This window comes from Chrysemys picta, chromosome 10 (genome assembly GCF_011386835.1).
Source record: "Chrysemys picta bellii isolate R12L10 chromosome 10, ASM1138683v2, whole genome shotgun sequence".
In the NCBI taxonomy this organism is placed as follows: domain Eukaryota; kingdom Metazoa; phylum Chordata; order Testudines; family Emydidae; genus Chrysemys; species Chrysemys picta.
Window position 1 is genome coordinate 51,958,019 of NC_088800.1, and position 15,144 is coordinate 51,973,162.

Genomic DNA, 15,144 nt, shown 5'->3' on the forward strand with positions numbered 1-15,144 from the left:
TTGATTGTATTTCTCTCCTCTCTCCTCCTGCCACCCAGAATTAACCTGGAGTTATTTACTACCTTAATTGTGCATCAGTATAAATAACAACGCAGCTCTGAATGTGTGTGTTTGTTAACTGCTGGAAATCGAGCAGAGGGAGCTCAGATATTACTTTTAAGGAGGCATGTAATATCTCTACAGCAGGAAAATAAATTGTATCATGTTAATATGTTACTACAACATATTTTGGTAATCAGGGAAGCAACCTGGAAACTCATGAGACCTGGGCTTATTTCCAACTCTGCCAGTGACTTGCAGTGTAAACTGCCTCATTCATTTCAATAGGTTATATCTGAAAACTAAAGATTTTAAATGTCACCACAACCTAGTACAGGGGTGGCCAACCTTTGGCTCCAGAGCCACATGCGGCTCTTCAGAAGTTAATATGCGGCTCCTTGTATAGACACCAACTCTGGGACTAGAGCTACAGGTGCCAACTTTCCAATGTGCCAGGGGGTGCTCACTGCTCAACCCCTGGCTCTGCACTTAGGACCTTCTGGGAGGGAGGGGGAGGAACAGAGACCTGGCGCTCCCACTCCACCCCTTCCCGTCCCCTCCCCTCAGCCTGCAGTGCCCTCACTCCTCCCCCACAGAGCCTCTTGCATGCCATGAAACAGCAGATCAGGGGGTGCAGGGAGGGAGGAGGAGACGCTGATTGGTGGGGCAGCCGGTGGGTGGGAGGTGCTGGGAGTGGGGTGGGTGAGCTGATATGGGGGCTGCTGACATATTACTGTGGCTCTATGGCAATGTACATTGGTAAATTCTGGCTCTTTCTCAGGCTCAGGTTGGCCACCCCTGACCTAGTATTTCATTGCTGATCATTTTAGCAGAAACATCCACCAAATGTACTTATTTTACCAAAATCCCAAACTGCCTATCGCTCCCTCATAGATGCCTGCTACTCAGGTGTCCCCACCTTCCCCCACCCCCCCAAACTTTTCCAATGCAGTTATACATTGCCACTATGAAAATCTTTGGAATACTGGAAATGGAAAATGTGGGGACACCATATAATGAATGCATTAATATAAAAATAAACAAAAGTTAAAGTACTCATTCTATAATTCATACTCAACTCATTAAAAACCTTGATATTTTAAGGTATCATTTTCTGCTTTTCAAATCTGACTCTTTCCTAAGGGATCTAAGTTTCAGAGAAAGCATTCCCAGAGGACTGGCTGGGTCAGAGTACTTGTAATGCTCTATGTCCATTACCGTGTCACCAGCTCAAATCCAGTACTGGTTGGAAGTGAGTGAAAGCTGCTACGGTCATTGGATGTTCAGTTGTCTCTATGAAATATGTTGTGACCTCCTTCTGCCTCCCTAGCATTACTTCTGGCCACATCACAAAATCACCTCAACAACTGGCATCACTTAACCATCTTGTCATCTCTCTCAGTCGAGAGGCCAAAGACCGAATGAGCCTGAACTCCCTTCTCATCCCTAGACATGGTTTGTCCAGGACAGGAGCGAGAAACATTGGCAGATTGTACCCACTCTGGAGATGAATACAAGAACTTCAGTCCACAGGGGTGCCAGGCTAGAACCATACAAGAGCACAAACCCCACTTCTAGCCCCGCAAGAGAGATCCTTGTTCAAATACTGCTCTGTGAGCTGGCTGCCACCAAGCTGCCTCCTAGCTTACAACAGGCAGGAGAGTTCTCTGCCTCCAGAACTGGCATACAAGCTGTGGAGCCATTGGCAGAGGAAACTCTCTAGCTAGCATCTAAAGCAGAGTGCCAGCCTGGAGAAGGAATATGTACAAGCACAGAACTGGTGTACACTGCAATTTCCTTCAGGCTGGCAGAAATAACTAGGCTCACTCACTGGGCTTCATTTTAACTCCTTCATGGCTATATATGTACTGCATGGCTCTTGCCAGAGTATTTCATTCTGGTGCGGAAATCATTTGGGGCACATTTCAGCCCCTTTGTTTTAATGGGTTCTTGTCACAAGCTCAGATGGCTTTAGCTTGCCAGAGGTAGGGGAAGCACCAGACCCTGGGATCTGTGCAGATTAAGAAAGGACTGAAGCACAGGGGATGAAGGAGCCTGACTGTGGGTGCTCAGTGTCTCTGATCCCATCCGGGGAGCCAGAGCATACAGGGGAGCTGTCAGCATCAGGAAATGGAGGATACAGTGCAAGGACCCGAGAGAGAGACATGCCCTTCATCAGAGCAATGAAACAGAGGTGAGCAGATTACAATAACCTTTCCCCAACTAATATACTCCACATACTGTAACTCCTCACTTAATGTCCTCCCGCTTAACGTTGTTTCAAAGTTACGTCACTGATCAATTAGGGAACATGCTCATTTAAAGTTGTGCAATGCTCCCTTATAACATCATTTGGCTGCCTGCTTTGCCCACCTCTTGCAAGATTCTGTGGAAGAGCAGCGACTTTACAAGGGAGCATTGCACAAATTCCTCTTCTCCATCTCTCCCGGCACCTCCCAAACAGCTGTTTGGCGGCAGGGAAACGCTGGGAGGGAGGGGGATGAGAGGGGAAGCGCCACGTCTCCGCTCCTCCCCCTCCCTCCCAGAAAGTTCTAAGTGCTGCCAAACAGCTGTTTGGTGTGCTTAGGACTTTGAGGGTGAGGGGGAAGGAGCGGGGATGCGGCGTGCTCCGGAGAGGAGGTGGAGTGGGGGTAGCAAGAGGTGGGCCTGGAGTGGAGCGGGGACAGGAAGAGGCTGACCTGGAGCATTCCCAGCAAAGTCGGCGCCTGTTCTTCTCGGTGAAGCTGCCGCTGCGAAGGTGCTTCCTAGCACCCTTGCCTGCAGCGGGCTGTGCCGGGGGGGGGGGGGGGGGGGGGGTAATCCAGGGGCACGTCCCAACCACAGTACTGTACAGTATATAATGCCTTTTGTCTGCCCAAAATTTTTTTCCTTGGAACCTAACCCCCCGCATTTACATTAAATCTTATGGGAAAATTGGATTTGTTCAACATTGTTTCACTTAAAGTTTCATTTTTCAGGAACATAACTACAACGTTAAGTGAGGAGTTACTGTACTGTCTCTTGCAGCCCCCACCATCACTGTGAGCCCACCCTACCTCTCTCCATAGTTCACACCACATAGTGCCACCCTTTGCCTGCCCTCACAACACCACCTCTCCCCACTGCCCCCAATCCTCTAGCGTGACCTCTTCCCAGCATGCCCCCTCCCTCTCACATTCCCCCAGCGTGACCCCCGCACTGCTCCCTCCCTCTCACATTGCCCCAGCGTGACCCCCCACTGCCTCCTCCCACAATCCCCCAGCGTGCTCTCTCCCTCTCATAATTCCCTATTGTGACCTCTCCTGCTCCTTCCCTTGCAGCCTCGCCACCATGACTTCCTCCCAGTCTCCACCCGAGCCCCCCTCCCTGCAGTCCACGCCTTCACCCCCCAAAATTACCCCCTCCGCCCCCCTCTGCAGGGAGTGACCCTCTCCTACCCCAGTCAAACAGACAGCGGGCCGGACCCTCGTGACATTCAAGCCACTTCCGGGTGTTGCTGGCGAGTTGCTAGGAGACGCGGTCTGCCGCTCGGAGAACTCCGTGCCTTCCGTTCCCCAATGCGTCCCGGGCAGGCACTGGAAGCCGTGGCTCTAAGATTCCGCAGCCTGCAGCGCTCCACCCCTCTCACAGTGGGGCGGGTGGGGAGCTATCCAGCTCCCCAGGCATACGGTGCCCGACCCCAGCAACTCTGAATAGAAGGAGGGGCCTGAGCTGTGAGTGGGGTGGGAGTGTGGGGTTAATATAGGGCCAGCAGCTTCCACTCGCTCCCACTCATGATGCCTTGGCAAGGGGAACAGGCACCCTGCAGCACTTCACTTCTGCCCCCAGGGCCATCTTTCACCCCCAAAGCCCCTCTACAGGCAACAGATACATTGTCCCTGGCCGGGGTGCCTGTGGGCACCCAGCCAAAGAGAAGGTGCCAGAGGCCTGATGACACCAGCATCACTCACCCCCAATGACCATAAACTGTGAGTCAGGCCACAAAAGTCAAGAGCTTGGCTTTAAAATAATAAGTTGGGGTCCTTGATCATAGACTCATGGAGCTCAACACAGAGAAGGTTAAGAGGTGACTTGATCACAGCTTAATTACCTTCTTGGAGAACAAATTTCTGACACTCTAGTCTTGTAGACAAAGGTATAACAAGGTCCAATGATTGGACACTGAGGCTAGACAAATTCAGACTAGAAAGAAAGTGCAAATTTTTAGGTAAGGGTAATTAACCACCAAAGGTCACAGTGGATTCTCCATCACTGGCAATTTTTAAATCAAGACTGGATGTTTTTTAAAAAGATCTGCCTTAGCTCAAACAGGAATTAATTCAAGGAAGTCCTCTGGCCTGTTTTATGAGGTCAAACTAGGAAATCACAGTTGTCCCTTCTGGCCTTATAGTCTATAAAACTGTACAAATCTCACCTTTTATTTAAAAAAAAAAAAGTTTCTAGCCATGATGCTTACAGAGAAAAGCCTGAAAATGTGACTCAGTTTCACCCTGAAGTCCCAAAAACCAGAAGGCAAATAAAAAAAACCCTCAAGAGGTATTTTTGTATTTAAAAACTCACGATTTTAGAGCAAGTCTTATGTTTTTTGGGGGGGTGGAGGGGCTAACATTACTTTTGAGTGCTAGGATCTGGCAAAACTGTGTCATGCCAGCTTCACATTAAAATGTGATTTGCTGACACAGCATGATGTTAAATGTTCCAATGTGAACATCATGTTTTCCCAGTGCCCAAATCTGTACAGTCTCAAACTCTCCAAAGTAGCAGCTCCCTGGATACAGGCTTGTAGGCTGCTGGCCTATCTCCCCAGCCCAGGACATGCTCTCACTGCCACACCGAAGTCTCTTTCGGGCCCTTCCTGCAGGGCTCAGTTTATTAACTCAAACACAAAATAGGCAAAACAGAGCAGTTCCTTTGCCAACCCTAGCATAAAGCTCCCAGAGTTTTCCCCCGGCCTCTCCCAAGGCTGAAAGAACAATACATCCTTCCCTTCAACCCCCCCCGGGTGACCAAATGTCCTGATTTTGGGGTCTTTTTCTTATATAGGTTCCTATTACCCCCTGTCCTGATTTTTCACACTTGCTATCTGGTCACCCTACCCCCACCCCCATGCTCCAGAACCTACTGCAGGAGCACATCTCCCTCCAGCAGCTCCTGCTAGTTGAGCACGCTAAGCCTTTACAACAGTTGGATCTGATAATTGAATAGGGCTGGCTAGCCACAGGCTCCATGGCTCTTAAAGGGGCAGGCTACCCTGTTACACTAATAAGGCTGATTGTGGTTCTGGAGGCAAGCACATAGGGAGATCTGTCTTAGGGAGCAGGTATCCCACAGTTACAGCTGTCAGCATTTTTTGTGCATAAAGTTTTCCTGACCCAAAATATGGTTTTATAAATGCGGAATTTTTTCACGGGAAAGTGTTGATTCAAACCGAAAACAATCAACCAAAACATTTAGAATGAAGATTGGTCATTAAAAATTTCTTGCAGGGAAATGCAGGATTGTTGTAGCTGTGTTGGTCCCAGGATATTAGAGAGACAAGGTGGGAGAGGCACTCTCTCTGTGTAAGCTCAAAAGTTTGTCTCTCTCACCAACAGAAGTTGGTCCAATAAAAACCTCACCTATCTTATCTCTCTTGCAGGGAAAATGTCAGTTTTCTAACCAGCTCTGCTTGCTGTGTCCAATGCTGTTAGCACAGCCCACTGTCCTGTGACCCAGCCCGTCTACCTCTGTGCATTCCTCTCAGCTTGTCATGCATGTTGCCACGACAGCACTTCCCACCCCAGTCATGTTAGCAGGAGTCCCAGTGCCAAACCTAGGTCTCTCCCGCATAGTAAGGTGGAATCCCGCCCCAAGACACTGGACCAGTCTTGTTCTTTCCTTTTCTATCAGCATCTCTCGATTCCTTCTTCCCCCATATTTTAGCAACTAAGAGGAGCAGCAAACTGAGAGGGATGCCCTAGCAGCCACATCCACCTGAGCAGCTGGGTGGAGATCCTCAAAGGTATTAGGCTTCTAACTTCCATTGAAACGAGTGTATCAAGCCCTGCAAAGAGGAAATTCAGGCAGGGACAGCTGTGAGAGAACTTACCCCCTTGCCTGCTTCTTTCCTAGGCCTCGGGATACCTGAGAGCAGTGAGTGCACTACATCATACATTCAAAATGTAACTGCTCTGCTACAGCAGGCTGAACCTACTGATAAGGACAAGCTGCCTGGCTTAACTCTTCAAATGCTGGACCCAATTGGTGTAACAATGTCTGAATCCCTTAAAAAGCTAGTGGGCCAACTTCAGCCCTAAGGCCCCGTTCTTCCCCTCCCCCAAAAAGGTCTGAGTAACTCCCATTGACCTCAAGGGAGCTGCTCTCACCTTGTGGTGGGTGAATAGGGCCACTGGTGTAAGTCTATTAATGATAATGGAGTCATCTCAGGGGCAAATTTGGCCAACTAGCTTTTTCCATGTACTCACACCCCTTCTGTCTCATATACACATAGTCCACCCCCATCGCCACTTCCTCAGACTGATTTGGACTGGTACACACATTCAAAAAGTGATCATGTCTTTGGAACCCCAGACCAGGACTCTTTTCTGAAGGCTGGCCTGGCTTAGGGACTGTGGAGAATACCCAGGGCTTTTGGATAACTGGGGAGTAAAGGGAAAAATAGCTAGGTGTTTGGGAACAGGGAAGATCTTATGCTGGGGTTCAGATCTCTGGGGAATGGAAGGATATGGTGCGGGGAACATGTAACTGGGGAGTGGATGGGAGAACATGTTTTTAGGGAGAACGTGTGCTGCATTGTGGGGGAGAGGGTAAAATGGGCTCAGTCAGGGCCACCAGTGCTTAATTTCTGCCAGGGCTTGCCAGAGCTGAGCCCTGGCACTTCTAGGCTTGGCAGTTCAGAGCCCCGGCACCTCTGGCCTTGGTAGTTCAGAGCCCCAGCACTGCTGCGCTTGGCAGTTCAGAGCCCCGGCACCTCTGGCTTGCTGCGTCAGTTATGAAAGTAAAAAAAAAATTGCTTGATCCCTGGCACCTCTTTTATTACAAATTAAGCACTGAGGACCTCCTCCCCTCAGGTCTCCCCTAGATCCAGAACTGTGCAAGGGAGACTCTCCAACACACTCTGGGGGAAACGAGGACCCAGGTGTTGCCTCCCCTCTTGCCCCACCTCTCAAGTGGCTTTGGGGAAAAGCTTGCAGAGAGGAGCCAGCCAGATATTCCAGCTGGTAGGAGCAGAAGCAGCCCAAAGCAGGGATCTCAGAGAACTCGCTACAGTTCTGAGTGGACTTTCTCTGCCCTGCATGAATGGCTGTTTGCTCCAAACCTCCCTCTCCTTCACGGCCTCATCACCTCAGCTTCACTCCCCTGCTCCCTTACCTTCTTCTCCCCCACCTTGTCCCCTCGCTCCCCTTCTCTTCCATATCCCCTCTCCCTTCGCTTTCCTTTCCCTCTAGAGGGTCTCCTCCTATCTAAGCCCACCCAGAAAAAAAATCCATGGCACTACTGGTAACTTGCTATTTGCTGCCAGCACATTGTTCACTCTGCTGGTGTATTCTATGCTGTCCCCTGCCCTGGATCTGTCTTGTCTAGTTATATGGTGAGCTCTTTGGGACAGGGACTGTGCAGTGCCTAGCACAATGGAATCCCATTATTGGATGGCCCTTAGGCACTGCTGTAATAAATATGATTAACAATAATAATATGTGGAGGTGATGAGGGGGGCATTCATAATCTCTTCCTCCCCATATTGTGTCACCTAGCTACCTGCCTAGCTCTTCCTGGGCCATCTCCCCATCTTCTTTGATCCTGTCCTCGTACCGGGAGGGGGCCTGGGATCTGATCCAAAGTATGGCAGCTTGGTGGGTGCCCTGGCTGTGCCGGAGGGAAAGTCCTCTCCATGATTCACCTGGGGTGAAAGAAGCATCGGCTGTTCTCTTAAATCAGCCGGACGGAGTCAAATCTAGCACCTGGTGTAACTCCACCATGGCCTGGGTGATGTGGGAGTGAGTGGCATCTGAACAGCTTACTCCAGGTACCAGTGCGTCAGTTACAAAGCCTGGGGAGGGCTGTGAAATGACCGTAACCCACACAACCCCTCCTGGGTGGGACACCCTCTTCCTTCCCTCCCACACCACTTCTGCAGCATGTTGCCCTTTGCTGATAAGGTTCATGTGTGCGCTTCACAGACTCCTGCTCTTGGCTGTCCAAGGTGGCAGACAATTGTGGCATGACAGAAAGGTGTGGGACTCAACCCCAGCTGCGGGGTTTGCAATGCTCACTACCAAGTGTAGGGCACTCAGTGCCAGTTGTGGAGTGTGTCTGTGCAACATTCACTACAGGACTATGGGGTAGTCAATGACAGTTTTGTGTGTGTGTGTGTGTGTGTGTGTGTGTGTGTGTGTGTGTGTGATGCTCATTGCAAAAGTGTGAGACACTCAGTCCCCATGGTGCAGTTGTGTATGTGTGTGTTATTGTATGTGTGTGGAATGCTTGCTGCACAAATGTGGGGTGCTCAGTCCTAGTTGTGTGTGCGTGTATGTCATGATCACTATAGAAATTTGGTGATCTCAGATGGTAATCTTTTTAGTGTCTCTATTCTGAACTCCTTGCTTTCTGTGAATATTTTTCCAGCCCTGGGATGTGCAATGTACTCAATGCCCTTGGTACTGTCTAAAACATAAAGGCCAAACAAAACCATCTGACCCACAAATAATCAGTTATCTTTAATGTTTAACTCCATCCTGATGACGGCTATTGTGAACTACACACAATGAACAATGCTACCCTGTTTCTGACCTAGGCTTGATTCTCAATTCACACCATCTTCCTTGATGCCATAAATGTGAAGACCCAGTCAGTCTGAGATTGGTATGTGTTCATGACAGGTAGCTATACTAGCATCTGGAACGGAATAGCATTTACGTGCAGGAGGGATGAGAGGGAATTCTGAGTAATCATGACACATCTTAAGTGGAGGTGACCCAATCCAAATAACTCAGGTAGAATTCTGGGGTCCCAGTTCTTGTCTCCGCCAGCAGATGTCACTGTAAGGCAATCACACGGGGCACTGGGTTCCCTAAGTAACTGAAATAAATGGTTTCAATGCAGAACTCTTGAGCCCTATCTAGGAGTTGGGTTTGGACTGTCACTGGCCGCCCAAGGATTATCGGGACTATAGGGGGGCCTCACACGGTATTTAAAGACGTTGACACAATTATCCCCAGAGTCTGCTACTAAAAGCAGCCCAGAGTTGGAACAAGCCACTCCTGCAGGCTTCCGCAGCCCCTTAGACACCAGGCAGATGGGAGACCCGCTCTTGGGGAACAGGTGGACTGCTCGGTGCTGTTCATCTGCCACAATGATGTTGCCTTCTACGTCGGCACAGACCCCAGCTGGGTTGCCAAACCGGTGCCCGTATCTGCAGCCAAGGGAGCCCACCAGCTTATGGTTGCTATTGAAGAGCTTGACGTCACCACATTCCTCGCTCACAATGAACCCACCATCACGTGCCAAGCAGACATAGCGGGGTCCACGCAGGTTGGAAACAGAGTGGGTACTCTGTATCTTGAAGGTGTGGTCCAGAGCAAAACTGTGGACTTTGCCCTGAGTGTAGTCTGCTACCAGGATCCTTCCTGTGGAGTCCACTCCAATACCCCTGGGAGAATCAACCTTCCCGATTTTGATCCACTCCCCTTTGGAGAATTTGGAGTGATGGTTGAAGATGTGGATGATTCCATTCATCATGTCGGTTACAGCCACCATCCCTGCCCGAGTCACAGTCACATCTTCTGGCAAAAAGGATTCACTTTTCCTTCCCTGTACCACACATGGCAAGGACTGCAAAGTCTGACCCGAGCGAGTGAGGATGTGGACCCAGGGTGCATTCTCACTAGTCACATAGATAGAGCCATCCAGCGAGCAATGGATTCCGCTTGGTCCGCCATAGCGGCAGCCATTGGGGTTGGGGATCTGCTGAACCAGGTCATTTTGTCGGTAGTGGAGGTGGTTTCTGATGTTGTCCAGGTCATGGCAGATGACTTTGGCCTTCTCAGCCAGCTGGTGGACTTGGTGTTCTGTCACCATGCCCATCCCATGATGGTTGCTCAGAAGAGGGCTTGCCTTCTGGAGTGTAGTGTCTGATTTCACTTGGAGCGTGTAAACAGTCTTCAGAAGTTTCTCCTTCCGCCGGGTGGCCTCCAGAGTATAGTCCATGGCTAATCTCTCTTCCTGTTTGGAAAAAGTGATACAATCATTTCAGTCCCCACTGAGCAATATCGGCTGAGGGCAGAGTCTGATCGCAGATACACTAGTGTAAATCCAGAACAGTTCCATTGTCTTCAGTGGACCCATGTATTTAAGACCAGATTCTGGCCTCTTATACAAATATATATATATAAGAAATAAAGGCAAACAGGGATGGGGTTACCCATACAAGACTCTGGTATTTCCTAAGAAACAGGGCCACATTCTCAGCTTGTGTAAACTGGCATAGGTCCATTGACATCAATGAAGATTACACTAGCTGAGGATCTGGCGCAGGGTTTTTATAATTCACAGTGGTGTCAGCGCAGGCTAGCCTATAGGATCACTAGCTCTGCATCTGGTACTCTTTGTGTTAGTGGGCTGGCCCCAGCATCACTTAATTCATTTTTTTCTGTAACTCTATTTATCGAAGCAACATTCAATATTTGCCTAAACCAGTGATCCCAAAAACTGTGGGGCTCAGAGGAATGTTTGGGATGGTGTGTGGTGGGGCGCGGGCCAGACACTAAGGGGGTTGGGGAGGGAGCGCCACTCAGCCCTGCTCTGCCCCCAGCCCAGCTCCAGCCCCAGCTGCAGTTCCACTCCACTCTCAGCCCAGCTCTGCCCTCATTCCCTCTCCACCCCCAGGCCAGCTCCTCCCCCATCCCCAGTTCTCCCCCAGCTCCACCTTCAGCCCAAGCTCCTCTGCTGAGCCAACTATGCAGTAATGGAAGGGGTTGTGGACCGATTCCATTACTGGTAAGGGGTGGGGTGGGGAGGTGCGACAGGAAAAGTTTGGGCACCACTGGCCTTAAAGAATTAGGCAGTTTGTTCAGATGTGGGTTTGCCCTGTTTGCTCAACACTAGTTTTGTTTTCAGTTTCAGATGTAGTCTGCAGCTTTGCCAAGTGTGAAAAAAAGTAGTCTTTAAAGAGTCAGAAGGCATGGAAAAAGCACACAGCGTCTGTGCGTGATTTATCTGGTGACTTGCACTCTGAAATAAATGCCTGTGTATTTATTTAAAAAATCAGACATTCAAAGATATGTAATACTATTGTAACCAGTGCTAACACAGTGGGGTTCTATGTCTTCCTCTAGAGAGGTTTATGTCTGCTACTGCTGCCCTTAAACTACTGTAGCTGCTCCTTTAACTAAAGCAGAAGTGCCTCCTAATTTGAAAGCCAGAGGTTCCACATTCAGACAGTTCACCCAAGGGTGTTGTTACAATTTTATTTGAACCTGATATCAGACATAGGGGTTGGGGATTTTCTCTCCTTCACCTCTTCAAAAAACAAGACAATTAGGAAATTAAATGCACAAAACTCAGGAAATTTAAAGATATGGGCCCCAGTCCTACGGTTCCACACAGGCTGACTCCATTGCAGGATCAGGGCCACGGTTCCCATAGTAACCTAAAGGGCTACATTACACAAACTCACTGCATGACCATTTTAAATAAGAGGAAACTGACACACCGTGAGGCTGAGCGACTAGAGCCAAGTTAACACGCCCAGTGAAGAGTTTATCTGAGAGAAGTAGCCTTTTTAAAAGTCCCTGTATTTCCATGAACAGACTCTGATTTCTGCATATTTGTACTTTTTCAATGAGAACCCATTTTAGCTGTTAGTGGTTGTTTATGAACAATTACTTTGGCTAGATTTTGTACTATGTTCTTTGTAGCATGTGACTGGTCATCAGCACATGATGTTGTCACTGCTTCTTGACTAGATGAGTAAAACTTTCCAAACAAATGCAGGAGGGGAAGGCTTCAGGTGCAAGTATCCATCTTGGAGTGTAATTTCCCTTATTTGCATGCAAATACGGGAATGTCTATGAAAACCAGCCATTCCCTAAACAGCCATGCAGACAAAAATCCCATTTGTGCAACAGTTTGTGGAAAAGCAACAAAAACACAGGCACAAATACGGTCGAACCCAGTTGTTCTTTGGATCTGGGGGTTGGGAATGCAGTGCTGCAGATTTCTTCTCCATCTAATTTCCATTCACTCAGCTCAACTACATTGCAGCACCATGCAGTGACCAGTGCACCTTGGAGCTTGGCCCCCCTGCTCGCTCACGGTGCCAATAATAACCACCTTTTGGTTAGTAAATCTCAAAGCACTTTACAAAGGAGGTCAGTGGCATTACCCCCATTTTGGGTATAAAGGAATGGAGACAGAGAGATAAAGTGCCTTGTCCTAGTGCAGGGGTCAGCAACCTTTCAGAAATGCTGTGTCGAGTCTTCATTTATTCACTCTAATTTAAGGTTTCCCGTGCCGGTAATATATTTTAATGTTTTTAGAAGGTCTCTTTCTACAAGTCTTTAATATATAACTAAACTATTGTTGTATGTAAAGTAAATAAGGTTTTTAAAATGTTTAAGAAGCTTCATTTAAAATTAAATTGCAGAGTCCCCCAGACCAGTGGCCAGTATGAGTGCCACTGAAAATCAGCATGTGTGCTGCCTTTGGCACCTGTGCCATAAGGTTACCTACCCCTGTCCTAGTGCATCCAGGACTCAAGTCCAGCATTCTAACCCCTTGGCCACACAGAAATACACACACCCATAGGTGTACAGCATAGGCTCATACAATATACACCTTTCATAGAATATCAGGGTTGGAAGAGACCTCAGGAGATCATTTAGTCTAACCTAGGGTTACCATACGTCCGGATTTTCCCGGACATGTCCAGCTTTTTGGGCCTCAAATCCCCGTCCGGGGGGAAATCCCAAAAAGCCGAACATGTCCGGGAAAATAGGGACATGCGGGGCTGGGGGTCGGGCCGGGCCCGGGCCGGCACCCCAGGGCCCGAGCCAAGCCAGGCTGGAGACACCGGGGCCGGGGGGGAGGTAGACTGAGCCGCGCCTCCTCCCCTCCCCCTTCCTTACCTGCTGCCTGCTTCAGGCGAATCAAATGTTCGCTGGAAGCAGGGGAGGGGGCGGAGACTTTGGGGAAGGGGTGGAGTTGGGGCGTGGGCGGGGCTGGGGCCCCGTGGACTGTCCTCTTTTTGGACACTCAAAATATGGTAACCCTAGTCTAACCCCCTGCTCAAAGCAGGACCAATCCCTAGATGGCCTGCTCAAGGATTGAACTCACAATCCTGGGTTTAGCAGGCCAATGCTCAACCCACTGAGCTATCCCTCAAAGATTGTCAGAGTCAGCAGTCATCACAGCAATAAGCATATTACAACCAGAACTTTGTTGTGACATCCAAGCTTGGGCACTTATTGAGACAGCAACTTCGGTCAACGGTTTCCAGCTTGCTTAGCTAAACGTGGACAGTTGATTCCATAGCTGAATCCCTTTTCAGAAGCATCAAAATGCAGGCCTAATTTTGAGGCCTAACTATGGATTGAGGTGCCAGACTGTAGATACCCAGATGGGACCATTTTGGCCTAAACAAAGGCACAAAAACACAGCCCACGGAAAGCCGAGGAAATACATTGCATATACCTTTGTTCTGCTGTGTGCGTGGAGAGCTTTTCCTCCCACTGGTTTGTTGCTCCCTTGTTGCTTCCCACCTCCCTGCAGCGCAGGTCTCGCAGGAAGGGATGAGCTGGGCTGTGAGCTGCTTTAGTTGTTAGCAACCGAACTTGGCTCGACTCAGCCACTCACTGTGCCTGTGTCAACATGACTGGGCTGCCAAACCCAACTAGGGCTGGGCCTTTGGAAGCAGAGTGGGCCCATTGGGAAAGGCAATGCAGCACACTAATGGGGGTGCCACATCTGTAGGGAGCAGGGCCAGGAGGCAGGGAAATAGGGATCGTCCCATCACTTGCACCTTCCTCTGAGGATCTCAAAGCACTTTGCACACATTAGTGAGTTAACTTTTGCAGCAGGGCAGGATTATCACCCCCATTTTACAGATGGGGAGACTGAGGCACAGGAGGTTAAAGACCAAATCCTGCCCTGGGCTGTGCTGGTGGGAGAAGAGGGCATAGGGTGCTCAGCACCAGCACAGGGTTCTTACCTAGCTCTCAAGAGAATGCTAGGAAAGGGGCTGTCATCCGTAGCCGGAAGGCTTGCTGCTCCTTCTCATGGGGGGCAGGTGTGCCCTGGTAGACTGAGTACATGGCTGGGGGAGTCAGGACTCCTGGGTCCTTTTACTGACTCTGCTGCTGATTCACTGTGTGATCTTGGGCCAGTCACTTTCCAGCCCTGTGCCTCAGGCTTCCCATCTATAAAATAGGGGATAGTGATTCTTTCCCAACTCTGCGAGGCGCTTTGAGATCAATGAATGAGAAGCTGCTACGCATTATTATTGTCAATGAAGCAGCTCGGTGCCCCTCCAGTGCCCAGTCTATCTCATGCTTCCATCTTGCTGGATGACTCTTGTATTAACAAGCAGGTCTGTTCTCCTCCACCCCCTCCATCATGGCTCCGACTGGTAAAGGCAGGATTTGCTCTAACGGAATACCCTACTCAAGGTTACATGGCAAGATGGTGACAAAGACAGGAATAGAAGCCAGTTCTCCTTATGCCTGGATTTATGCTGCAACAACTACTAGACCATGCTTCTCCACTTCCAGCTGCTCTCCAAAGACCGGTGTACACCCTGTCTGGCATTATGGTTGCCCTTCTGTTTCCCATCCCGGCTGGAAACTAGCAGATCAGAGACAACCAATGGCCCAAATCAATCAGACTTCTAGGGCATGGGCTCAGGTTTGGTTTCAAGAATGTAGTGGGGGGACCTTTACCTGAGCCATTTCAGCCCCCTAGTGAAAGTGTTGTACATTTGCTCAGCTCAAACAAGGAAAAGACTCATGACCGTCATGAATCCACCCTTGTGACTGTTCCTTTACCCAGAAGAATCAGCTGGGTTCAATCTGAAATGTCTGGATCAGAATTTCCCCAAACACTGGGGGATTT

The 15,144-nt window shown here is 49.3% G+C and overlaps 2 protein-coding genes across 5 annotated transcripts in view; both read right to left on the minus strand.

The window, feature by feature from the left end:
- PIGQ (phosphatidylinositol glycan anchor biosynthesis class Q) overlaps nucleotides 1–6,215 on the minus strand; it is a 52,054-nt gene extending 45,839 nt beyond the window's left edge. The window contains exon 1 of one of the 4 annotated variants that reach the window (XM_024111498.3): nucleotides 6,128–6,215. In XM_024111498.3, coding sequence (XP_023967266.2) covers nucleotides 6,128–6,193 — 66 coding nt within the window. In that variant the 5' untranslated portion in view covers nucleotides 6,194–6,215. Of the gene's footprint in view, nucleotides 1–1,257; nucleotides 2,655–2,738; nucleotides 2,837–3,476; nucleotides 3,717–6,127 lie in introns of those variants that run through there. The other 3 variants (XM_005295570.5, XM_005295569.4, XM_042854137.2) reach the window with 3 other exon arrangements.
- Nucleotides 6,216–8,753: 2,538 nt separating this feature from the next.
- Nucleotides 8,754–10,364, minus strand: NHLRC4 (NHL repeat containing 4). Its single transcript, XM_042854167.2, has one exon. The coding sequence runs from the start codon at nucleotides 10,243–10,245 to the stop codon at nucleotides 9,154–9,156; it is 1,092 nt and encodes a 363-aa protein (XP_042710101.1). The 5' UTR covers nucleotides 10,246–10,364; the 3' UTR covers nucleotides 8,754–9,153.
- Between the last annotated feature and the right edge of the window lie 4,780 nt (nucleotides 10,365–15,144).

Coding starts and splice junctions, on each gene's coding strand:
- NHLRC4 (XM_042854167.2), bottom strand. CDS start 10,245: ATGGACTATACTCTGGAGGCCACCCGGCGGAAGGAGAAACTTCTGAAG.